At 40.5% G+C, this 25,664-nt stretch overlaps 1 protein-coding gene across 1 annotated transcript in view; it reads left to right on the top strand.

The window, feature by feature from the left end:
• Nucleotides 1-9,354: 9,354 nt before the first annotated feature.
• Nucleotides 9,355-25,664, top strand: part of USH2A (usherin) — a 396,442-nt gene continuing 380,132 nt past the window's right edge. Inside the window, exons 1-2 of the mRNA XM_075496427.1 lie at nucleotides 9,355-9,839; nucleotides 15,147-15,312. Of these exons, the coding sequence (XP_075352542.1) occupies nucleotides 9,355-9,839; nucleotides 15,147-15,312 (651 nt within the window). The remainder of the gene's footprint in view (nucleotides 9,840-15,146; nucleotides 15,313-25,664) is intronic.

Here is a 25,664-nt window from a genome sequence, read left to right as displayed (position 1 = left end):
TAATTTAGATATCCCTGTTTGACTTAGCCAGTAGTTTTTGAGTGCCCTGTGGGCACTTAAAATTCTCTGGGCTCTCTTCCCCTCTAAATCTCCTGGAAAGACACTAGGAAACATAATGTCCTAGAAAATTATGCCTCAATCTACACAACTGGTTCAAAAACTGCCACTAATCCTGGCCTTGGAAGGAGACTTTAAGGATCAAATAAATACACAACTTGGGATATGTTTCCTCGAAGCAGACGGACACCATCTAAAAGCTTTCTGCATTTAGAATGGGTGATCCTGTTCTTGCCAATACCCTTGTACCCAATTTTGGCACTCACTTGACCCTTGGTGAGTGGATTCAATCTGTTAAATCCTCTGGGCAGAGTGGGACTGCCCATTTGGGCAGCAGTCAGCTGTTAGATTGGTTCTGCCGCACCCTCTAGCAGCACCCTTTCCCTCTGATTGTCCTGACATACTTCCTATGCTGTGTTCTTATCTCCCACCGGACTTGCTTATCATGCTTTCTAGACTGTGTTTATTATTAAACTAGAATGAGGTTAAATCAACCTTTTTTAGAATCATAGAATAGTTTGGGTTGGAAGGGAGCTTTAAAGGTCATCTAGTCCAACCCCCCTGCAATGAGCAGGGACATCTTCAACGAGATCAGGTTGCTCAAAGCCCTGTCCATCCTGACCTTGAATGTTTCCAGGGATGGGGCATCTACCACCGCTCTGGGCAACCTGTTCCAGTGTTTCACCACCCTCATTGTAAAAAATGTCTTCCTTATATCTAGTCTGAATCTACCCTCTTTTAGTTTAAAACCATTACCTCTGGTCCTGTCACAACAGGCCCTACTAAAAAGTTTGTCCCCATCTTTCTTATAAACCCCCTTTAAGTATTGAAAGATGATAATAAGGTCTCCCTGGAGCCTTCTCTTCTCCAGGCTGAACAACCCCAACTCTCTCAGCCTTTCCTCACAGGAGAGGTGTTCCAGCCCTCTGATCATTTTTGTGGCCTTCCTCTGGACCCGCTCCAACAGGTCCATGTCTTTCCTGTGCTCAGGGCTCCAGAGCTGGACACAGTACTCCAGGTGGGGTCTCACCAGAGTGGAGCAGAGGGGCAGAATCACCTCCCTCGACCTGCTGGCCACACTTCTTTTGATGCAGCCCAGGATACAGTTGGCCTTCTGGGCTGCGAGCGCACGTTGCCAGGTCGTGTCCAGCTTTTCATCCACCAGGACGCCCAAGTCCTTCGGCGAAGAGCTACTCCACTGGGATTTTTGTGGAGAAAAACAAAGGGGCTGTTTCCTCTACAGTCACTTCTCCTACTGCGTGCTGTTGCCCAGCACTCTGAAGGACTTTCTGGTCTTTCTCCTTTTAGAACATCTTCACCAGTAGAGATGCAAATCCATGATTCCTTGCTGTGAGTATTAGATTGTATTTTCACGTTATTGATCCTATTTCTATTTTAGCTGATCATATAGGAAAGATTTATAAAGATGCAGGGTCCTACTATCAATTTTCCTTTGTCATGGGATGTTAATTATTGGCTGCCCTCTAGCACTTCACAGGACTGGTCTGTTGGAGCATTTAGCCATCATATGAAACTTCCATTTTTTTTGGCTTTTAATAGTAGGTCTTTTTGTTAGTAACTGAAACTAGATTTACTGCTAAGTTAAGCACTTTCTTGAACTTCAGAAAAAGGGTTTGTTTTGACATTTGACAGTTAAACTCAGAAATTTTACTGCACTTGGTAATTCTTTGGTATTTTGTTCCTTCCTGCACATCTCATAGTGCTTTGCTAAAGTGACTATCAATCTTCTCGATTTGTTGATAAGGAAACTAAGACACAGACATGCACAGTTACTCATTTCTGAGCTCTGATTAGAATTTGGATTTTCTGACTGTTTTGTTTCCTCTTCAGATAGCCTCCCTTAATCTAGCATCTGAATGTTATTACGAGAAGGATGTCCATTTATTTTATTTAAACTAGCCTATACTTATCCTACAATTCTAGAAAAGTACAAAATCCTACAGTGTATGCTAATGCTCCTCAGAATTTACAGTACAGAACAAGGTGCACAAAATGACTTTATGCAAAATGTGTATGCAGTTACAGCAGATATAATACTTGTTGAAGATAACTGGGAATAATGAACATCTCAAAGTTAGGATGATGAATAATGTTAATGTGTTTCACTCACAGGTGGAAGTGTAACGAGCTTAACTCAGTGGCTCTAGGGAGACGCTTTAAATGCAACACACTTTTTAAATGATTCTTGAAGAAAAGTGGTGCCAGGAGCAGAGGAATCGCTACATTAAAGAAAAGCATGTGGCTTCTACAGGCACTGCATGCATTTGAAAGATGGCACATAATGGCACAGGGGAACTTTGGAGCAAAATAGTACTGACGGTAAAATTCTTGCTCTGTATCAGTCTGAAGTAGAGAGAGGACCTGAAGTCAACTGCACTATGCTCCCGACGCAGCCGTGTCCTCTCAGGGCTGGGGGAGTAAATCAGTCCTGGTTGCTGGAAGTTACTTGAAGAGATAACTGTTACTTGAGAAGGCAACACTGCACTGTGCTGGCACAGGTGAGCTGTAAAGGGGGGGGAGGAAGGGGAGAAAACAGGCCTACGCCCAATGTGGTTTCTTCTTAGTTCCTCGGGGAGAAAGCAGCAGCTCCTCCCCTATGTCTTGCTCTTGCTGCTCATCAAAGATCTCGCTGGTGCAGCAGCAAGTGTTTAATTGCTCCTCCTGGCATGGGGAGACCTTGAATGTGTCCTGTACAGGAAAGAAGGGCGGTGTGACTCTGCTCTGGAGATGATGAAGGTCCTACCTCACCATTACTGGGTCTACTACCCTAGCAGCCAGGCAAAGCACAGCAATAACAGTTCCATGGCTCTGGAGTTTTTCCTCTAGGTCTCTCCTTTAGGACATATAGAGGACAGAGAGCCCTTGAGAAGAAAAGGGATTTACCACAAACTTTGGAGAACTTCGGGCTGAAGCGAGTTCAATGTGGAAACTTTCTGAGGGAAGGGAAGCTGGATAGGAAGAGAGAGAGAAAAGCTAAAGGTGGGAGAATTAGTGAGGACTGTGTGCTGTGAAGGAGAGGGATATGTTGAAAAGCAGAAGAAACAACTGGTGGCAAATAAGGATTCTGAGGGCAGAAGATAAAGGTTTGAAGGACCTGATGCTGGTTGAAGAGTTGGTCTGAATAGAAAGTGATAAGATCCTTACAGGAGCAAATAGGAGGAAGATGTTTGGGGAAGGAGCATGTCCTTGGGAATGATGAATATGAGTGATTTTACTGTAGTGATTTGCAAGAAGCAACAGGAGGGTTTGTGAAATAAAAGTGAATTTAGAAGCTGAAGGAGAAGGATATAAATGTAGGGGTTTTGGCAAAAGAGATTATAAAGATAGGTGAAGTATTTTGAGAACTGTGAAGTAGGAATTTTCAGGAAGAAAAAGCAGAAGTTGAACATTTATAGGAGGAAATGATTATGCTCATGTTGTATGGTGCGGTCCTCAATTGAATACCCAGTTCATCTGTCTTCAAAAATTGCCTAATTATATGAAACTTGGACAAATGGTAATGTAACTTTCCAGTTTGTCGACACGTATATGCCAAGTCCACCTCCTCTGCTGCTACCTGAGGACCGTGCTGAAGACACTGACTGTAACTGAACCCAAACAGAGAAGAGGAGGCAGCTGCAGAGCTGGAAGGCCCTCCTTTGGGATGGAATGAAAAGTTGGAAGAAGATGTGGAATCATGTTTTGCTGAAAGAAGGCTTGGGGCAAGGAAGGTGAGATCAGCTTGAATGCTCAAGGTTGGGCAGGATGCTTGTTGCTTAATGATGATAAAGCAGAAGAGGATGGAAGGGGGTGCCTGGTAAAGCAGCTATGGATTAAGCAGCCATGAAATAGGGGATTAAAGGAGAAGGCCTAAAGGAAAATGAAGAACAGGGGCAGGGATTTGACTGAGAGTCTGGAGAAGGTGTTGATAATCAGTTGATGAAAACAGAGAATCGATTAACTAGGTACAGAAAATGTATTGAAAGGGTTGAAGGCCAGAGGATGGATTAGAGAATGTTTTGTGGAGAATGGGCCACTAGAGGACAAGAGAAGCTGTGACTTGGACACGTCCTGTGCTGGGAACTGGCAGGAAAGCATATGATGGATTGGGGTGGGGAAGGTGTGGAGGAAATAACAGATGCTGTGGGGAGAGAAAAGGTCAATTATTAGACCCCAAGTGCTTCAGCTGTAGAGGATGGCCCTTCCTGCTTGGACAGGCCATTATTACAGCCTACCATGGTCATGCAAAAGAAAATATGTGTAAAGAAGTCCTTGCAGAGGTTTTCTTTCACTGGATTTACCATGTGGATATGTACAGCCTAGCTCAGTATTTTCAAGTGAAGGAAACCTGTATAACTTGTTGCCTAAAAGAGTCTTTCATTTCTGCCTTTCTAGTAACAAAGAAAGTTTTTGGTGCTAAAATAAGTGAGGTGATGTACTGTACTTCTAAAGCTGTTAAAAGGCTCTTAACAGCTCTATAAAATACTTGCCGCCTCCTCCTGTGCTTTCAGAAAATTTTACTCCAATATTTATTTCATTGGCTTATACAGAATTTCCTCCCCTTTAAAACATAAGTTGTTAATTATTTCTGGGTTGTCAAGATCAACTCCCCTCCAGCTATTAAAATGTACTTGCATTGTAGTTTTATTATTACTTGCAAAAAATTGGAAAAAATAATTTTGCTAGGCAGTTAAATTTGAAATAAATATTGACTCAGCTATGCAAATGGATCTTTTATGTTAATTTCCTGCAAATATTCAAATGGTGTAGTTTTACGAGAAAAAGCACTCATAAAAACAAGTCTTTATGAATATTCACTGAAAGTGAATTTTGAATTGTACACTTGAGCCTCATCTTTGAAAGTCATGCTGCGTGGGTTGGTTTACATAGGTCACTTCACACAATAGCAAAAATAGTAGCGTGCAACTAGTCAACGCTGCACAAATACAAGCTAATATTGGTATAAGGTGTTTGCAGAACATGATACAAATGGAAGCTTTCAATACACTGCAAAATTCTTGTTTTTTCAGAACGCTATGAACAGAAGACAAGGCAAAATTGATGAACAAATTAGTTGTCAAGAGTTTGCTCACCACTAATTAAAATATTATTTAAAAGCAATCGTGACAGTGCAGAACACCCATGGTGTTTTGGGGAGAGAAATGGATTACCTGCAATTCTACCTCAATATTTCCAGGTATTATGATTCTAAGGAATTATTTTAAGTTGGTATTGTGCAGTGTAAGTATAAAACACGTGCAGTTGTATACTGTTTGTGCAGCCTAGTTTTGTATCATTGGAGTTCTGAGTAAGTGTATTGCTGCATTCCCTGTCTCCCTTCACCCTTTTTTTTCTCCTACCAGATTATCTTTGTTACAAATTTGAGCACATTAAAGTTTGGAAATGGTGGTGTTAAGTTTGCCCTGTATGCAAACTTAATTAGTCCCCGTGGTTTTACCATCTCCAACAAGATGCTCCACTGAGCATGTGCAAATTGGTATTTTTGAGGGCTTATAACTTGATTATAGAAAGATGACTTCTCATATCAAATCCCTGCTTCAGAGCATATAAATTTTAGACGTGGTCTTCAAAATTTTCCAGTCAAGGCACAGACTGCTGTATAACAAACTAGGCTTTATGGTTTCTTTTCCTGAAGTAACCTGCCCCAACCTTCTAAAGCAGTCAATGAGTCCTGAGACTCTGCTAACCATGCATTAAGAAAATAGCTGGTATGGAAAGGTTTTTTGGATGACGCTATCTGCCATGGATAAGGTGTGGAATCATTAGATCAGGCTCCCAGTTGTGTCACAACTTTCTGATGCAGGTCAGATTCTCCGATGGCATCTGTGTTGCTTAGAGCACCCCAGTGGCTATTGAAGGCTTTCTGTTCTGATGAGAGGAACAGTTGTAATTAAAAGCTTGAAGCATTCAAATTAGGTCATTTTCCTTGTGCCGCAATTCTAATTCTGTTAAATGGGCATAATGAATTCTTCATGAGAATTCATTGCATAATACTAGCACACTTTCTTGCCTGGTAGGATTCCCTGTTTTCATATGTGTATATTAAAGAGCCTTCAAAACACTCCTGTGAACAGGATCCATAATATTTCCCGCAAAATCACTCTGAGGTTTTTTGTATGTGCTACAGTTCATATTGCATGCCTATTAAAGGCCCTTGGATGCTTTCTCATCTATTTAATCTCCTGTAGGTAGTTTATTCATTTTACTCCTGATGAACGATGGCGTCGTTGACAAAAATGTAGTGATCCTTGAGCTGGGTAACTGTGCCGTTGGCCTGCAATGTGGTTTTGCAAGGTTTGTACTATTGTCTTGTGTATTTGGATGAAACATGTAAAGGGAAAAATCGTGATCTCTGCTGGGCTGGTTATCTTTGGGGATAGAGGGTGTAACATGAGTCAGGGCCATTCTCCCAAGCTGAGCACTGGCTATGAAAGATGCTATGGGAGGTGGTACCTGGGAGGTGGTGGGGCTGTCAGGTATTTGCAGAATATAACAGAAAGTGCATTTTGTGGTGCACGTGCTCTGAATTTCCTTTCAGATACCTGTTAGACCTGCAAGGATTCTGGGAGCAGGCCTTGCTGTTTGCTAGAAAGAGGTAGGACAGAGCAAAACGTGATTTTTGTATTTCAGGAATACCAAGAAGTACACACAAGTCACAGTCTGGTATCTTTGGTCACTTGGTAAGCTCCCATTTTTGTCAGGTGCATGTTCCATGACTCATAGCTGTTCCCATCTTGTTTGATGACCTGAGATGGTAGCTAAGGTCTGGGATTTTATTACTGCAGTGTTTTCTGTCTGTTCTCTTTCCATTGTGTTCTAAAAGACCTGGTTTGCTCTTGATGTGCAAACACTGTCACTGTTGTATTATTGATGGCACTGTGGTAGCCTGTGGTCTAACTGTACTTATCTAGAAATGCTTTATGTGCTGAGGTGTTGCACCATGCCTCAGACCAATGTTTTCCCCCCATCCCTTCTGTGGTAAACAAAGTTCTTCACATTTGAATACTTTTGGTAAGGTAATTCTGACAACAGAACTATGATGTTTAATGACTACCAGAACATGAAAACACTGCAAAGTGACTGATAACATGTTAGCAGGAATTACTGTTTATCTTTTATGACCTTAGGAAAAAGATCTGTAGTAAAGCAGAGATGTTCCAGGAACAGTCGAGGAGGTTGTTTGATGCAGGATGAAGGGCTTGTTAAAATGCATTAAGAGTTATGACAGAGGATGATTTCTTAGCAATTGTGTATGTTGCCAAAGAATTTGGTCACCGTGTAGCTAGTAGAAGTCCAGACATGCTAAGGTGATAAGTTACTGGAGGCTATTTCAACAAAATTGTCAGGAAAGATACCAGCCATGTTGCAGCTCATGCAACTTCCATAATAAAGATAAAATTTATAGATACTTTATATATCCTCAGGGGAGGTATTAATTGGTGCTTCTCTGTCCAGAAATATATATAAACAACCTGTTGTAGCTCACTGACAACAACTTTGCAGCTTGTGTTTGCTTTGCATAGCTGTACCAAAGAGAGAAATGAGGTTCTTGTCAAAAATGTCTGAAGGTCCTGACAATGTTCCTTCTCTGCACTTTTTTGTGTGGAAAGCGTACCTATGGCACTCATCTGCTCTGGTTCGTGCTCCTCCGTCGCTCCTCTGACTTCAAACTCCCACCCTAGTTTCAGTGTGTAAAAGAAATTCATTCCCCTTTCTCTAACCAGTGAAAGTCTGACGCTAAAACTTGAGAAAATCGGAGCCACCGACAACTAACTCGTTCCTTCCAAAACTTTACAAGGCAGACCTTGACAAACGCGCCCTGCAGAAAGCCTCGCACCCCCCAAAAAAAGGCGGGCTGACCCCGCCGACGTTGAGCCACGGAGGGCCGCCCCACAGAACCGCAGCCTGAAGCGCGGCCCGAGGAGAGCCGCGGCCTGCCTGCCGCAGGCCGCCCGCTCCTCCTGAGGCGACGGGCGGCTGCCCAGGGCTGCGTTAAACATTTCCTACCGCGCACCCGAGCGGCAGCGAAATGGCTTCCCGCGGGCCGCCCTCCTAATCCCAGGGGAGGGGTGGGTGCGTGTGGGATGAAGAAGGAAGGAGCCGTGCGCTCCGGACTGCCGCCTGCTGCCGCTGCCCCTTTAAAGCGCGGCAGGTGCCGGGCGGGCGGGGGCCGGCGGAGCTGCGGCGGGCCCGGGCCGCGGGGGCGGGGAGGAGACCGCGGCGTTGCCGAGCGACCGCGAGCGGCGTTGGTGAGGGAGCCGCCGGGCGCCGCGCTGGTCTCCTCGCTCCGCTCCGTTCCTCTCCCGGGCGGAGAAAATAACGGTAAATCAACTTATTTATCGGCTGCCATCGCGCGGTTCGCCGCCTGCCCCTACCCAGCCTGCCGGGGAGCCCCAGCGCGGGCGTTCGCTATTAGAAAGATCCACACGGGACAGATGGGCAACGTGGTTTTAATCAGCTTTGCCGAGCGCTGAAAGGAGCAGCGTGAGGCGGGCAGCGGGGTAAGGCACGAAGCGGGCCGTCAACTTGAGGGAACCATAGATACTTGGCTGGGGGCTCAGGCCACCGTTCCCGCTCGCTGGCACCCAGCGCACCTCAGGAGCGGAACAGGGGGGTGTCCCTCAGCGTACCCTGAAATAGCATGGTGGGGACGGTGCCGAGCAGCTCCCAGATAGCGGTGTAAAGCTGAGGTAAGCGCCAGGGGATTGTAAATGTGAGATTCAACTAGCTTGAAACCCTCAGGAAAGATGTTCGGACGCTGAAGTCGCATGCCCTGGTTTCCTACCTTATTCTGTACTCGTTACCTTAAAACGTAAAGCTGAGCGTCGGCCTCGCGTGACGCGACAGATCTGGGATAAGCTCTGCTCGGCTGTGAGCGTGTACAGGCTTGAGTCTGCCTAGTCCCATTGCCCTTACTTAGAGAGACGTCTTGGCCGTAGCCGGCAAAGGTGCAAGTGGGCCCGCTGGTGGAAATTTGGAAGAAGAATTCGAACCCTTAAAATCCTTAGCGGGCCATCGCCTCTTTTGGTGCAAAAGGGCATGTTCCTCCCACAGACTGTGTCTGTTTTTTATGGTTTGCAGATACCGGCTGTTACCCACGTGCATTTCACTGGCCAGAAGACATAGATGTCCCCTGCGACTGAGTCCTTGCATGGGTGTTTCGAAGATGAAATGCTACATGAACTCTTAAAGCGTACCACCTGAGGACATTGCTACTGACATGGACATCATTATTTATTTACAGATGCTTTAATCAGGAGGAGCTTTTTTGTAAACATGAATTGCTGGGCTCTTTCCTTGAGGTGTCGTTTCTTGTTTCATGCTATTGAAACATTAATCTTAACTTATTATGACTCCTTTGTGTTGGTCAGCTCTCAGGGACATTTCCCTAGGCTTGAAAATGTGGGAGCTTTCAAGAATGTGTCAATCGTGCCAACTCAAGCCACTTGTGGGCTGCCGGACCGAAGTACTTTCTGTCATAGCTCAGTAGCTGTTGAAAGTATTATGTCCTGCACCCAGAGGTTTTGTGTTCAGGAATGTCCGTACAGGTCGTCGCCTTCTTCCTACAAACTGCTTCTTTCAGAAGGCCTTGGTACCTGTATCACAGAGGACAAAAGGGACTTGCATCCAGGGTCCTTCAGCAATGCTTCCAGTTTTATTTTTTATAATCACAAGGATTGCTTCTCTACTCCCCGTTCTCTGAGGCTTGCAGCTTCATTTACGTTAACTGTATGGTTGAAACCTGAGCAAGAAGGTGTAATGTAAGTAGTATTGAAGGTGTTTACTTTCCTGGTGCTCTTAAAAAAATTGATCATTGCAGTCATGGTCATTATTAGCAAGCTATTTAAAATTTTAAAAAGGTACAGTGAGAAACTGTGACATTTTAAAGCCGTATTTAGGTTAGGGTCTTCGCAAATGTTGATGTTAAGACAAGTAGGTTCAGTTTCAGTGGCGTTGACGCAGATGGTAGTCCGATTGCTTTCAGTGGGAACTATTCATACATAATGTGCATGTCTATTCTTAAAAAAAAATCTAAATTTGTATTTCTAATTCACATTTCTTCTAAAAGCTGCTAGAGAAACATGTTGTCAGGGGTTTGTGCTGTTGCTGCTTTCATGATGGAAAAAAAAAAAAGTAAAATTTTGGGAATCCCCCAACACAAGTTTACTCCTTAAAAACAAACAAGGAAAACCCCCAGATCTTCCAAAATGAATATTTCACAGCTATAGAAGAGTGGTCATAGTTTGTCTGGAAGATCTGGGGAACGTTGACTGAACAAGAGATCGTGTTGCTACTTTAACAGAAGATTTCACTATTCAAACTGCTCGTGAAGTTTCACTAGGTGTTCACAAAATAGACGTGGCTAAGCATGCTCTGTCTCTTATTTGGCTATGTATCATGTTTTTAGCAAATATTGCTGTTATAAGTGGCCCTGCTGCTTGACTGGGCCTTACTATAATGAAAAACTTGCTTTTTGAAAAATGCATCAAAAATCCTGCAAAAAAAGTTCCCTTCATCTATCACAAAATGCAGAGCCTCCTACTCTTTCTTAGCCTGGTTGTGCAGATCCCCTTTAAAGTGAAGCACACAAAAAGTGTAGTACATTCCTTCAGTGTATATGTCACAAATGTTTTTGTACTTGTACTCATAACTTACCGTTAGAACGAAAATAATGATCTGCTCTGTTGTCGCATTCTTGATACTTATTTTGCATGCTGCTGTGAAATAGTATGTTGTCTAGGGGTGTGAAAATCATCAGAAACAATAGAAATGTCTAAAATTGTAACAATATATATAAAATTATAGTCTGCTTTATGCAGGCTAATTACCTTTAAAAAATCAACGTAACTACAGAAATTGTGGTTATGGAGGAGAAATAAACGAGATCTGCAGAGCAAAAGTGACTTTAGTTTAAGCTTCAGTTAAATCAGCTCAGCTGAAGGTATGTGTAAAGGTGTCTCTGGAGCTTTGGCCTAGTGTCTTTTATAGACAGCATTTTCTATATAATGTTTGAATCTTGAATGCCAGAGAGTCTATTCTTGGGGTTGTCCTATGCCATGAGTTCATCTCCATGCATATGCGGGCATATCAGAGTCTTGTTCAGCAAAGCACATGCCTAACTTGAAGCAGAAATGTCCTGCTAATTTCCAAGCAAGCTGTTGCAATGATGTGTTGAGTGAGATCCATGAAACTCTTTTGTCAATGGGACAGGCTTTGCTTGCATGGAGCCTAAAACAATGAAAGGTATGTCCTTAGTTTCAAATGATTAAGTGCTGTGCAGAAACCAGACTCTACCAATGTCTGATTATCCATGGACTAGTGTAAAACATTAGCCTCCAATTGCTGCTGTGTTAATAACTACACAATGTACATATTCCTGTTCAGTGGGTTTTATAGATCACTTTAAAATCTAAATGTTTTTATTCAATTTTTGTAATAGATCACTTCATTCTTCTGCCTTGTGAGATTGTTGCTACTTAACATGTAGAAATGACAATGGTAGAGCCCAGTCCTGAAAATTGAAGTTGGATAACAGTTATTCCAGTGGTCAGGATGATATGCCACTGTCCAGACTCTTTTTTTCCACTGTTCACAGAAAGAAGCGTGTTAATTTTTCTTTCTTCATAAAAGCAATACAGAACTCCAGTTGTGGTGAAACAATAATAGCACACTGAAGCCACTGAAGCTCGACTCAGAAGGCATCCTACAACAGAGAAATAGTTTAACAGCAAACTAAGATGTTTTTCCTTTTATTGTATTGGTTTAGTGAATCCTTCAGGTTGGCAGAAAGAGTTTGACTTGCTAAATGTCCTACATTTTGCAGTCCCTCATGGGGAATTGTCCCTGTTAGATGTCATTTGTGAGACCTTTTAAACCCCATTATCACAGCAGAGGGACTTCACGGAACTGGGACTCATTCTAACAAAGTCTTTGTGCTGCCACCAAAACACTGGGAAGATGAGCCAGAACCAGCCACTCATTTTACTGATAGAATAATTGAAAGTTTAACAAGGTATTTTGTTCACTGGTGAAGTGCTCTTACATCAAGTACAGCAGACCCGTGGTTTTTGGATGTGCCACACTAATGTGTTTCTTTGTGCTGAATGTTATATGGTCTGGCTGCTAGAGAGTGCTTAGGAAAGAAGCTAGGAGTGTTGCTGTATAGTATCCCATTGCATCCTTGTAAAGACTGTGACATTTCTCTGCTAGACATGTGCCCATGTAAGAGAATAGCAGAATTTTTCTGCTAGAAGTTACTGTGCTGGCTGAAGTGAGAGATACTGATGTGAGGACCCAAAGTCTGAAGGCCCTTTAAAGATTGTGACATTCTGGGGGAGCAAATATATGTGGATAATCAAAGACAGCAAGAATTTTCTTCATCAATTTCATATACCAAGTTTGCGTATGTGAATCTGGGAAAGAATACACTTTCATACAGAGAGAGAGGAAAGTCAGGTCATGTTATGGATTTATTTGAAGCCTTAATGTTCTTTTAAGATTTATAGTATGGATATGCGTAGGTATGCTTTTAAGTCACTCCATGTTGGAAATCTTGAAGAAAAGCAAGAGAATAGTGAGAAAACACTGATATTTGTACTCCAGTCTTTAAATTTACTTTCCCTTTAGGCAGTAAGTGCAGTAAGTGAGCAGAGCTCTTGTCTCTGAATTTTATTCTTTCCACATGCTTCCTCTCTTACTGCATGTACTAATCAGTTAATATAAATGCTTTCAGAAAGCCTGTGCGTAGCTTGTAAGTAAGCCTTAGCACAATATAGGAAATTGTATGTGATGATAACCGTTCACAATGAAATAGGATAAGAATATGGATAGAAGCTTAGTATATATGAGTAATCATTACAGGCAGTTTGTATCAATTTAGTGTGAACTGGGCTAACTGGAAGTTAGATGACCAGAAGACATTGGCAGTGGCAGGGAAATGAGCTGGGGCCTTTTACACACAAAAGGATCAGGGGGAATGGCCTGATTGTGAAGTGGGCAGTAGATGTATTTTTTAAGTTTTATTTATCTAAAGGACTAAAATAATATCCTATTACTTCATATCTATTCAGATGTTTTACATTAGGGGGAGTTGCCTTAAGATACCATATGTCTGATTTTTGAACCTGTGCAGATGTTCCCATTTGCAAGTGCTCCAGTTAATGTGTGGGGATCACCAGTGCAGCTGTGTTAGGTTCTCTAGAATACTTTTTCTCTTTGAAAGCTGACCAAGCAGATTTGTGTTGTTTGCTTTTCCTCCCTCTAACCCCACCATAGAGAATTATGTAGTCAGGAATTGGCTCTGTGGGACTGCAGGTTACCAGAAGTTGGAAACTTCACAAAGAACAGTGGTTTCTCTCTGTAATCATGGTTGGAATGGCAAATCGTGCTCAGAGTCAGAAGTAATGCTTATGCCTATTTCACCTGTGTTAGCACTAGTTTGAGTTTTTTTCTTCCCCCCCCCCCCCCCCCCCATGTTTTCTGCCTCTTGATTTTTTTCTTTCAGTAGTGAGTCACAATTCACATTTGTTCTTTCCAGTTTTCAAAGTGAGGTACATCAAGGTCGCTTCCCTTCTTAAAGTCATGACACCTTTGGGGATAAAAACAATGTGGGGATGTTTGTTTTAGATAACTAAAATAAACAAAAAACTGGATTATCCAATTGTTGTTTATCCAGGAACTGGGTAAATCCAGTTCCTAAATATTTTGCTACTTAGCTGAGCCTTCCCTCACATTTATTATCTAGCAAAACTAGCATGTTTACAAGCAAACAAAATATTGAAAAGACCAGTTGACAATATATTAAGAAACGTGTTTTTAGTAAGGCTTGGAAAATAGAAGTCTGCATTTTGCAAGTTGTTTTATTGACAACATTCCAGCAGGCTAAAATGGTAACAGTTAAAATAAATTATTTTTTCTCTTGGATTTAAAGGTGAATTAGTGAATAATGGCAGTATCGAAGAACAGCTGTTTTGATACTTTTCTTTTATAAATGCATAGTAGGTGAAGATGGTTATCAATAGATAAGGTTTTTTTGTTGTGGGTTTTTTTTTTCTGAAATATGTCTAAGTAAATCCTGGTCTCGTACAAATTTTATATGCTTCTCTTGTGACTTAGTGCACTAATTTAGTCTGGCGTAACTTAAAATATTTGGCTTTTCATGGGTCAGTAAATTGGGGACTGGATTTCTTAAGCAGCTGAAATGGGAATGCAGAACTTTATAATTTTTGTCATACTGATGATTACTGTAATAAAATACATAGCTGTTTCACAAGCATATACAGCCTATGCTTTCTCATGACCCTTGACAACATGGTGATTGGATTGGCAAAAATATTTCAGCAGCTAGATATGCAACGTGGGCTGTTGCTATGGATGGTATTCTTTGTACCTTATATGTACAGTGTTGCATTTGATATAGATGTGAAATCTTTGTGAGAAAAAAACCTAACAAGTGGCTGGATAGCCTTCTTGCCTTGCTCTGGTTTTCTTAGGTTAAAGAAGGGCTGTGTCAAAGGGAGAATGTAGGGGAAGCTGGTGTTGTTGCTACCTTACCTGGACAGATTTGATGGAAAGATGGAAGACTTGTTTCCAGAACATGTCATTCATACTGCTTTTTGCGGTTATATTACATTTGCCTTGTTAGACTAAGAAAAATGTAAGTGCCTCCACAGGATGTACTATGTTGCACGGCTTTGCACAAAAAGTGCAGCAGAGACCTGCACAGTGCTGGCCAGCCACTGTGGTTTCTATCATGGAACCCTGAAGAGAGCAGGCAAAATGGACCCCTCTTCCACCCCCAAGTGAACTGGGGTTGCATGCACTAAATTAAAAAAGTATATATATATATGTGTCACAGATTAAGACAGAAAATATCATTGTTAAAGTTCTTTTACGCTTAGTACATCCTGTGACTTTCACTGTCACTGAGCATCTTCTCAAGAGCTGTACTTTTAACGTTTATTTTAATGCATTCTGGTTAGCATCACTTTACAGGATAGCACCTTGGCAAGAATGTGTATATGTGTGTGCCTCTGACCTTATGTTGTTTTTCTTGGTTATTTCCAAAGGTGTGTGATAGAAAAGGCTATTGATGGGCAGACTGTGTTCAAACTCACAATCTCTGAGAAAGAGACCATGTTTTTTTATCGCACAGTAAATGGTTTGCAGCCACCAATAAAAGTAATGACACTGGGGAGAATTCTTGTGAAGAAATGGATTCATCTTAGTGTGCAGGTGAGTAAAATAAAAACCATTTAATATTTGTTGAAATACAACATTTGTGTGAGAATGGTATAACTGTATAAATATAAAAGGATAAATTGGGGGATGTAAATGATGAGTCTTGGGTCTTGTAGGTAAGGATCATAATTTGGGAGCTCATTTTGAGGCGATTGCTAATTTCGCACTGGAAAGAAATGCTGTGCCTGTTCTTCTGAACAAACAAGACTGAAAATTCTCACCCTTAAGAACACGAGTATTTGGGGTGAAGAAAAGCTACTTATTTCTAACGTTACGAATAAGTCTTGGGTCTCTGAGATTATTTCCTAAAAAAAGAGAATGTCATCCTCATCTATACATGCTAATGTACTTATCTTAGAGGTGTGTCCTATTTAATTTTAAAAACTTCTTACAATGCACATAAGTAAACATGTATGAGTTTGTACAGGATCAATCAAGCTAGTAAGTTACAGAGCTATTACCTCTTATTTTAAAAATATAATTCAGAATTGTTAAAACACAGTCCTTGTGTTCTAAAAGTCTTCTGTTGACATAACTTTTTAATAAGTGTACAAATATCCACTGAGGATAAAGCAAAATTGAGTTTGTTAAAATTTAAACTGTATGTACAAAAATCAGTAAACAAACACAGAAGAAATTAAAATTCAGTTATTTGCATGTCTTGTAATTCCCAACAGACGCTCTAGTAAATTCTATTTGTAAGCCAAGTTCAACTAATAATTATAAAACACAATTATCAGGTATTGAATTGTTTATCTTCTCCTTCCTTCATTTCCTTTATCCGTTCTATTAAATTTCATTTGGTTTACAGCATAATCAAGAATAGTTTTGCTGCTTTCTTGAAACTTGCTAAAAGGTATTGACTGTGATTTGGATTTTTAGTGCTGATCTTGTCACTTGTAAGAAGTATCTAAGCTGACGTCTTGGTTTTTTTGCAGTTTTCTTTTTTTGCAGGATAACAGCATGGTAGTGCGAATAAGATTTTGGCTGTTGGATTAAAAGAGTGACCTTAAGGTAGAACTAATGAACTTTACACTTCAACCACTCCAAGGGTGCTATATTACTGCTGCTGCTGTCAGCCACATTTTGTACTAGCCTCAGAAACTGCTAAAGCCTGGGATAGCAAAGTGAAGAGTGAAAGGGCTGGATTTAAATACACACACATATCTTAAACTGTATTACAAAGAACCCTCAAGCACTCTGTAGAATTTGGTCCTTTGTTTCTTTGGGGAAAGTTGTTCAATGCATAGCAGGAGTAAAGAAGTGTGGCTTCTAGACCCTTAAAGGGACTGCAGGCTTAATACTTTTTCCAAGTTTCTGAGCTCAGGGTAGAACCTTACATTATGTGATTTGTGGTATTGTAGGATTCAGCTTTCCACTAAAGATGGTAGTGGCTGCAGCATGATCCATTTAGCTCTAGGTCTGGCTATGAAACTTGAGGTAAAGTTCTGTGGTTTTGTTTTTTTTTGGCTTTGTTTTTGTTTTTTTTAGCAGCTGTCCAAAAGCAATTTTCTATAAATGGAGAAATAAATGGAAAATAAGAATATGAAACCATACAAAAACATGCAAAAGTAACATTCATATAGAAGTGTCTGTGTCTTCAGACAGTATTTGATGATGATATACATTTATAAATCATGATGACATATATTTGAATGTAGGTGTTTTCTTAAGCTGATGAAAAAGTCTGCTGAAGATAAAGCACTATGTAGTTTTATAGGCATAAGTAATCTTTACCCCTAAAAGTACAAATCACGTGATCTTACCACAAGTGTGACTTTTGACTTCTCTGACTAGCCAGCCTTCTCCTCAGGCGATGCCCATGCGGTAGGTATGGGCACTGCAGTGTGGAGAAGAGACAGACCCTTCTGTGGGCTGTAGGTGAGCTACCTGGGGTAGAGGCAGCAGAGGGGGCTGAGTGCAATAATGGCCTACTACTACTTGGAGCTTTTCCAAGTACGTCAGACCATGTGGACTTCCGTGCTGTCTTGTTGAGGTGAAACTGCCTCTAATACCTGTAAAGGATTAGCAGTCTCAGTTCTCTGTGACTGTTGTAGGCATAGCCTTTATTTTCTAGCAAAGACAGGCCCTAGGACTGAGCTCCGTGGCTAGTAAATTAGGAAAGTTTGCAGTCACCCTATAGCTATGCAGGTTTTGAAGTAGGTATAGTGTTATCAGTGTAGTTGCTATATAAACTCCTTCTACAGAAGCAAAAAGGATATTGTTGTTGTATGTGAAATGTCATGTATATAGCTGTGATGTTTAGCCACAAGCTATTAGGCTTAACTAAACTAACAGTAGATTCAGCACCTTTTTAGGTACTTTGCAGAATTTGGAACATTGTTTGGCATTCTTTTTATTGGGGATCTAGCTGGAGCTGGGTGACATGTCCTGATGTAAAAAAAAAAAAAAAAAGAAAATCTATTCAGACTTGTTTGACAGCTTGCTTGATATGTTTTTTGGACTAAAAGAAAATAAAGTTTGTGAATGTTCTTTTATGAGGCAACTAAGTACAGTTCCTGATAAGACAGTTGAAAATGTGGAATGGATTTTTTCGTGCACATAACAAAACTTGTATGTGTGGAAAAAGTGTGTTTAAAAAAAATAAAGGAGGACATAGCAGCATTGCCATATTTGGAGTTGTAGGACCCCTAAAAACTGCATCTGTGAATTTAAGATGGAGAGGGTTAGGATGCGATGCTGCTATGCTAAACAGAATTTTACATAAAGAAATTATATTCTCTATGCATGAAGGCATAGTAGGCACAAGCTATTCGGATTATTTTTTAAAAAAGTATGTACTTTTACAATTTTTAGGTAATATAATTCAGATACCGGTGGTAACTGAAGATGTATGTGGTAACAGCTCTTTTGTTTATTATGAAAATGCTTTAACTTTGTGCCAGAGGTGTGGGCATCTAACCTATTGACAGTTGGTTTGGTTTCCCAAAAATTTAAGTTAGAAGCATTAAGTGCTGCAATTAATATCCTTGGCCTTCAATATGCATGACTTTTCTGGTACATGAAGCATATTTGGTCCTTGTTTTCCCAGAGACTACAAAACTTTTTAACAGTTAGCTTTTCTCTTAAATTCTGTGGTGGTTTAGGTTTGTGTAGGAAACGCAGGTGACAACAGTGGGTCAAAATAGCTACCTTGTAAATTGTATTGGATATAAACTTGACCAGATATTCTCCACACCGTATTGCAAAGTATTGTTCAAAGCCATGCACAGTATTGCATGTTTGTCTGGTAGACAGGGAGGGAAAAAAGTTTTTTGATGTGATGCCTTGTTGCTCAGTGACTACAGACCAAATTACAGATATGTCTAATTGGGGGTGCGTCTGACTCGGGACAAAAGTGTTTTACTGAATGCTAGCCCTTACTAATACAGCTAGCAAATAGAGGTGTCTAATGGGTTCTGCCCCTGAGAAAGAAGCAATACTTGTTAGTTGGCTCACAGGGAATTTATGCATCTTGTTTGTGACAGTGCATGGGCGAAGGACAGGGGCAGACTGGCTGGCACACCCAGTGGCTGCAACCAAAGAATCGGGGATTGAGGCACAAGGCTTTGCATGCCAAGTTGGTGACAGGCATAACAGCTAAGGGAGACTGTGGGATTTGGTTTTGATAAGTGTTCACGGCAGATTGGTGAAGTTTTGTGTTGGTTTTTTAGCAGGTTGGTTGTAGTTTGTGAAGAGTGTGTGTGTGAGTGATGTAGCTGACCGTGAGAGAGACTGCTCTGCCAAGGAGCTAGGGTCCAAGTCTGACTCTGAACACAGGTGTCGTGGTTTAGCCCCAGCTGGCAGCTAAGCACCACGCAGCCACTCACTCACTCCCCCTCGGTGGGATGGGGGAGAGAATCGGAAGAGCAAAAGTAAGAAAACTTGAGGGTTGAGATAAAAACAGTTTAATAGGGAAAGCAAAAGCCGCGCACGCAAGCGAAGCAAAACAAGGAATTCATTTGCTACTTCCCATGGGCAGGCAGGTGTTCAGCCATCTCCAGGAAAGCAGGGCTCCATCATGCGTAATGGTTACTTGGGAAGACAAATGCCATCACTCCAAATGTCCCCCCCTTCCTTCTTCTTCCCCAGCTTTATATACTGAGCATGACGTCATGTGGTATGGAATAGCCCTTTGGTCAGTTTGGATCAACTATCCTGGCTGTGTCCCCTCCCAGCTTCTTCTGCACCTGGCAGAGCACGGGAAGCTGAAAAGTCCTTGACTAGTACAGCAACAACTAAAACATCTCTGTATTATCAACACTGTTTTCAGCACAAATCCAAAACATAGCCCCATACCGGCCACTATAAAGAAAATGAACTCTATCTCAACTGAAACCAGGACAACAGGTATGCCTAATATGAGACTGATTCAGGCCAAAGGTCTCCAAAGCCAATCAGCCAGTAGGAGCTGGGAGCCTGCAAACTGGGGAGCTGCTGTGGTCTGTAGGAAAAACTGAAATATTTGTGCGTAAATGCTAGGCAACAGACACCATGACAGAGGAGTGTGAAGTACTGGTTGCAGATGTAAAACTGAGTTTAGAGAGAGCAGAAATATGGTAGGATGACAGATATGTTTGGAATTCAGGTATAGGAGCATATGCCTATTCAGGAATGATAAAAATGAAAGCTAAATGGTGGAATAGCACCAGATAGTAATTAAATGATAAGAGGGAAGGAAAGAAGAAAGGACAGCACAGATTGCAAATAATTTATTTGGAATAAAATAATTCTAGGGGAAGAAAAGGCTAGTAAATGAATTCTACTGAGGTAATCTAGGAATTTCAATCCTTATGTTTGGATTTAGATGTGTAATTTGTTAGAGAGTACTTGTTCTCTCTACCATCCCTGCACAGACTTATTCTCTGGTTTATAGGTGGGAAATTAAAGTTCTACTAACAAGAGCAGGGCCCAAACATGTTCTGCATGAAAGGTTTCTTCATCAACTAGTCACTGCAGCAGAAAGTCTGGATACCAGTTTGTTAAGTGATGAGGGCATTATTAGAGATGTGGGTGTAAAAAATAATGTTGCGTATGCATAACTAGATTCAGATGAAACAGAAGAATAAACAGTTCTTTGGTTCTGTAGGTACACCTTTGGGTTTCAAAGAGAACAAACAAATACGACTATTTTAATAAATCAAGGTGAACTGTGGAGTCCAGAGATTGAATGGAAAAAAGGCCTGGAGGTTATTAAAAATAAAAATAATAGAATTAAGAGGAATTTCTGCCCTTAAAGGAAAAAATTGGATATGTAGTGCCCAGGCTTATCTCAGTGAATAAGCACCTTTGCAGTTAGAGATGGCAGAATCTGCAAGCACTGGGGAATGGGGAAGTGAATTCACAGAGAATGCTATGTAGGAATACAAATAAAACTGTAAAGGTGTCAAGCTGAATTAGACTTTGCAATGACTGTTAAATGGTAAAAAGTTCTGAAGATTTTTTTGTGTAAGAAGGCAAGACCTGTGTACAGTGAAGGTGTGCTTGAGATTAAAGATGATTTGAGTAAGGTCCCCAAACTAAATAAATACTTTGCTTCTGTTTTCAATAAGGATAATAATAACAGTTACAGAGCAAAACCAGGCTGGGTAATGGAAATGAATGTATGGAAACAGAAGTGATCATAAAGAGGTAGAAACATGAATTTGCAAGCTTGTTGTGTACATGCTGATGCAATCAGATGGCCTTTGTCCAAAAATTCTGAAAGAACTGGTACATAAAATCCTTTGACAAAGAGATATTTTATGCGAAGCTACGAAGTCAGAGGTGGAGCTATAATGCTTACATTTAGGAAGAAGAGTGTGCATTGATGCTGGCCAGCAGCCAAGCACCCCCTCATCCCCGCCAGTGGAACAGGGGAGAGAATAGCAATAGCAAAAGTGAGAAAAGTCATGGGTCAAAATGAAGACAGTTTAACAGCTGAAGGAAAGGGGGTGAGAGGGGAACAAATGATGGAAAGGCAATCACTCGCCACCTCCCACAAGCAGACCACTGCCTAGCCAGTCTCTGAGCAGCAGCCACCTTGGAAGTAAAACCCCTGTCTCCCCGAAGTCCTTCTTCTACCCTGGTTTTTATTGCTAAGCATGAGGTTATACAGTACGGAATATTCCTTTGGTCAGTTTGGATCAGCTGTCCTGGTTGTGTCCCCTCCCAACTTCTTAGCCCAACCCTAGCTTACTGCTGAGGTGGGATGAGGGGCAGAGTGGGAAAAGGGAAAGGCTTGACACTGTTCTAGCACTCTTCAGCAATAGCCAAAATGTAAGTGTGTTATCGATGCTCTTTTAGCCACAAATTCAGAACACAGAAAGATTCAGATTCAGACAAAAGTTAATTTCATCCCAGCCAGAGCCTGTACAAAGAGGAAGGAAAAGGATCTTGGCAATGCAGACCTCTATGTCTTGACACAGTGGCATATGAGGATTTAGAAAAGATCTTTGAAGGAATAAATAAAGATGTGGAGCTAAATGAAAAAGGGGGTAAAATGCAGCATGGATTTACTAAAGATAGCTCATCACTGTCTAACCTCTTAGCTTTTTTTGATGAGAAAACTGATTTTCAGGCAAAGTAAGTGTATCAGATTTCCTCTATCTGGAGTTCAGTTTAGCATCAGTCATTGATGTGACAACCCATGAGAAGTTGTAGGGTCAAAGGGAATGCTCATGGGGAGGGTTGGCAGTAGATACTGCTCAAAGGAACTTGCTTGTAATGCCCGGGGTGGGGGAGGAGGGAGGAAAAAAAGCAATTGAATTCCTTGAGAATTAGTCTTTGGACCAGCCTTATGTTATATTTTCATTAATGATCTTGGTAGAAATATTAAGAGTGTACTGATAATACTAGCTGGTAACATAATGTGGAGAGGCATCATCAGGAAGAGGAACAGTAAGATGTCATACAGGAAGAATGGCACGACCAAAAGGACTGGGGTAACTGGCATGAAATAAAATTTGGTATGACAAAAGGCAAAGTAATGAACTTGAAATCCCTCACAAAATCTTTTGCTAAGTAGTTAATCATTAGAAAATTGCTGAAGTAGTAGTCCCAGGTAGTGATGATGAGTTACTGGCATGATGTGGCTACAAAAAAGGCATGTGTTGGGGAAATGTATCAGGAGAGGCATTCCCGGTAGTGAGAGAAAACCAGCATTGCTGCTGCTCCAGACTCTGGTGAGATTTCGTGCAAAATGTTAGGTACAATTTCCGTCATTCATGTTTAAGGAATATAATTCAGAACAGAGCTACTAAGCCTATGATGACAGTGAAAGGCTCTATGTAGACCTTATGGAAGATGATTTGGAGAACCTTCTTTTGGGAATTAACTATAGTGAAGAGTAGGAGGTCATACAGTTTTCTTCTCTAAATCTGTTGGAGTGTAAATGCCAGGCAGAAAAAGGCACTATTTAAGTTGGAAACTGAGTCTGTTATATTGCAGCAGAGTGTTTCTGAAAAAGCATTCTGATCAGAATAGTGCGGATAAGAAAATGTTTGGGTCTTTTCTTTTTTGTTTTAATTTAAATTCAGTAACTTTCATAAAAAGAGTAATGTCCCATCCAACAGGAAACGATGGGAATTCATATCAATGAGGAGTTATGTAGGTGGACTGTGGGATTATTTTTTTCCCCTTTTCCTGTGATACTACTGTAACAACCGCTGCCAGCAGGGTGTTGGACATGAGTCACTAATAGTCTTGAAATAGACTGTTGAAAAAGCTACTTGATACTAGAAGGCATCAGTCTAAGAGTAACTTTATACTTTTTAATAGTTTATGCAGGCTTCCTAATATGCATATTTTGCTGTCAGAGCTATTGGCTATCCATTTCTTTGCTCTTTATACCCAATAAACATTTGAGAAAAATCATCCTTGAGAAGTTCTGCAGAGGTAAGTTGAAGTGGATTTGCAACAGAGGTGAATTTTGACATTTTTCTGCTCTCCAATTAATATGACTTATTTTTCTCTAATGATGTCTGCCTTTATTTTCCACTGCTTATGATTTGTAAAGGAACTTATCTTTTTGTTTTGCAATTTCAGTTTTGTTTGGGTTTTTTTTTTTAAGGCCATACATTGTGGATCCTGTTTCCTTGAAACTACTGCCACTATTCTAGTTGATTTCAATTGGTGAGGATCAAGTCCTTCAGGCTTCTGAAAGTTTGAGTCCTCCTGTGTATTTGATCTCAATTTAATGATATTTATCACTGTATCTTTTTAGGTATATATTAGCAAAAACTCTGATTGAAGTTACTCAGTGGAGTAAAGGATATATAGCCTTTTACCTAAAAGAATCTGATATGCACTGAAGTGAAACCTCAGGAAAAACGGTGTTTTAAAAAATTAACTTTTAAAGAAATAAAAAATTTGAAAGCATAGCAGTGCATAATTAAGGCCAATTGTGTACCTCATTATCTCTGCATAGTGATACCAATATCAGATTTGCGCCACTTAGTAACAGCAGCTCCATTATGTATTTTCTTTTTCAGATTCACTGTTAAAGGTCTCTCACTTTCCCTTTGATACTTCAGAATTTATTTAACCAATTAAGAAGAGTGGAATTTAAACATGAATTTTCAGATACAGCCAAGGCTGCTGAACCAGGAGATTTTGAGAACATGTCAGATTGATGTATTTGTTTCATATTTAGTGTCTGCAATTATAAAAATAATCTTTTTAGTAGCCTTTATTTTGCCTGATCATATCTGTGTAACTCTGCCATGTTTTGGCAGACTATAGCACATTAAAAGCTTTAGAAAGTAAGTTTAAGATCTAAATGCAGAGAGGTAACCATGACTGAATTACTCTCCTGGGAGGAAAATGCTCTTAGAGTGCCTATTGAAATCAGCATTATCATTTCAATACATGTCAAATATGAGTCATTTCCTAGTTTAGGCAAAATTTCTTTATAAATCTTTAAATCTTCCAGTTCTTTCAAGAAAAGGTTAAAGTACTTATGATTTAATGAGACCGCTTTACATCATAACTGTTTGACTATCAAGAGAAAACTTGTCCTTTCCAATTTGTGAAATCCTTTTATTTTCTGCACAAGTTTTTGAATACTTTAAAATTTATATTAAAAGCAAAGAACCTGAGACTTAAAAGCAGGGAGGAAAACATTTACTCTGTACACTCTCTGTGTATGTATTACTAAATATGAGTTGTTTTAAACTGTATATTTCCTAAGTTTAGTAAGGACATGGAAAGCAAGGAAGCATTTTAATTTAACAAATCACTTTGATCTCATGTTTGAAGTCATCACTTACTATCTATTAGGAGTAGTCTGTCAGTCCCAAGAAGGGAGGGGAGAGCTTGCATCAATTCTACATATTAGAGCTTCTTGTCTATTAATTGCAATTGTGTGTTGAAAATATTGAGGAGGATGCAGTCTGTCCATATGGTTGGTGCTATGCTCCAAACAGCAGAAATAAAAAATCGTTACAGTCTGCGTACTGTATTTGAGTGTCTGTTTAGAGAACTGTTCATAGAAGCAATGAGCATAGCTCTCTTGGTAACTGGTTCATCATTTAATCTATTATGGTTGCAGGCCATTCAGATACTGCTGCTGAACTTGCAGCCTTGGGGTTCTTTGATATTAGTAACTTGCTGTGCTGCACCCAGAAGTCCTGCTGTGGTGCTTGCCTCTTCTGGTTATTGGGTAGTAGGATGTCAACTGTTTATGTTGATTTGAAAGCTCTTTGTTATAACTTCAGCTCCTTGGGAAACTGGGATATTTCCTAGATGCCTCTATCTTCTCTTCACTTACACTGTCTCTTAAGCTACTTCCTTTCTTGCCTGAATATGAGTTCAGGCAAGTTCTTGCATATTTGCAGATGTCAATTTACAGCCTAACAGCTGCCTCGGAACACAAGACAAGGAACTTCATCTGGGCCAAGACTTTAATTTCAAATGCCAAATATCAGAATGCCAAAACCACAGGTTTTGTCAATGCCATTTTGACTACGCTTCTGGAAATTGCGACTGTTTTTTTTTCAATTGCAAATGCAAATCCCACTGAAGTCTGCCCAGAGTCTATATTATATACGGTAGGAATGGAATTAAGCCTTTGCACGACCAGTGCTGGGAGGAGGTAGTATTGAATGGTTTGCAGAAGCTATGCCTGATTTGTCTGGAGAGTTTCAGATGAGATTTGAAATCCATCAAGTTTCAATTTGTTTTACAAGCAGTTTGTTTCCTTATACAAAAATATGTGGCAGCCAATTAAATTGTATTTTTAATAATGGAAACACTATGTTAAGAATAATTTGCCTTCTTTTCTTCCCCTAGTCTCAAATCTTTAAATGTCCTGCAATACTTAAGGTTGTATTTTTGGCATCTGGTGTGTTTTTGCTTTTCTATTTAAC

Source organism: Mycteria americana, chromosome 3 (genome assembly GCF_035582795.1).
Source record: "Mycteria americana isolate JAX WOST 10 ecotype Jacksonville Zoo and Gardens chromosome 3, USCA_MyAme_1.0, whole genome shotgun sequence".
NCBI lineage: Eukaryota > Metazoa > Chordata > Aves > Ciconiiformes > Ciconiidae > Mycteria > Mycteria americana.
The sequence above is the reverse complement of the archived record's forward strand: the minus strand, read 5'-3'. Positions and strand labels throughout refer to the sequence as shown.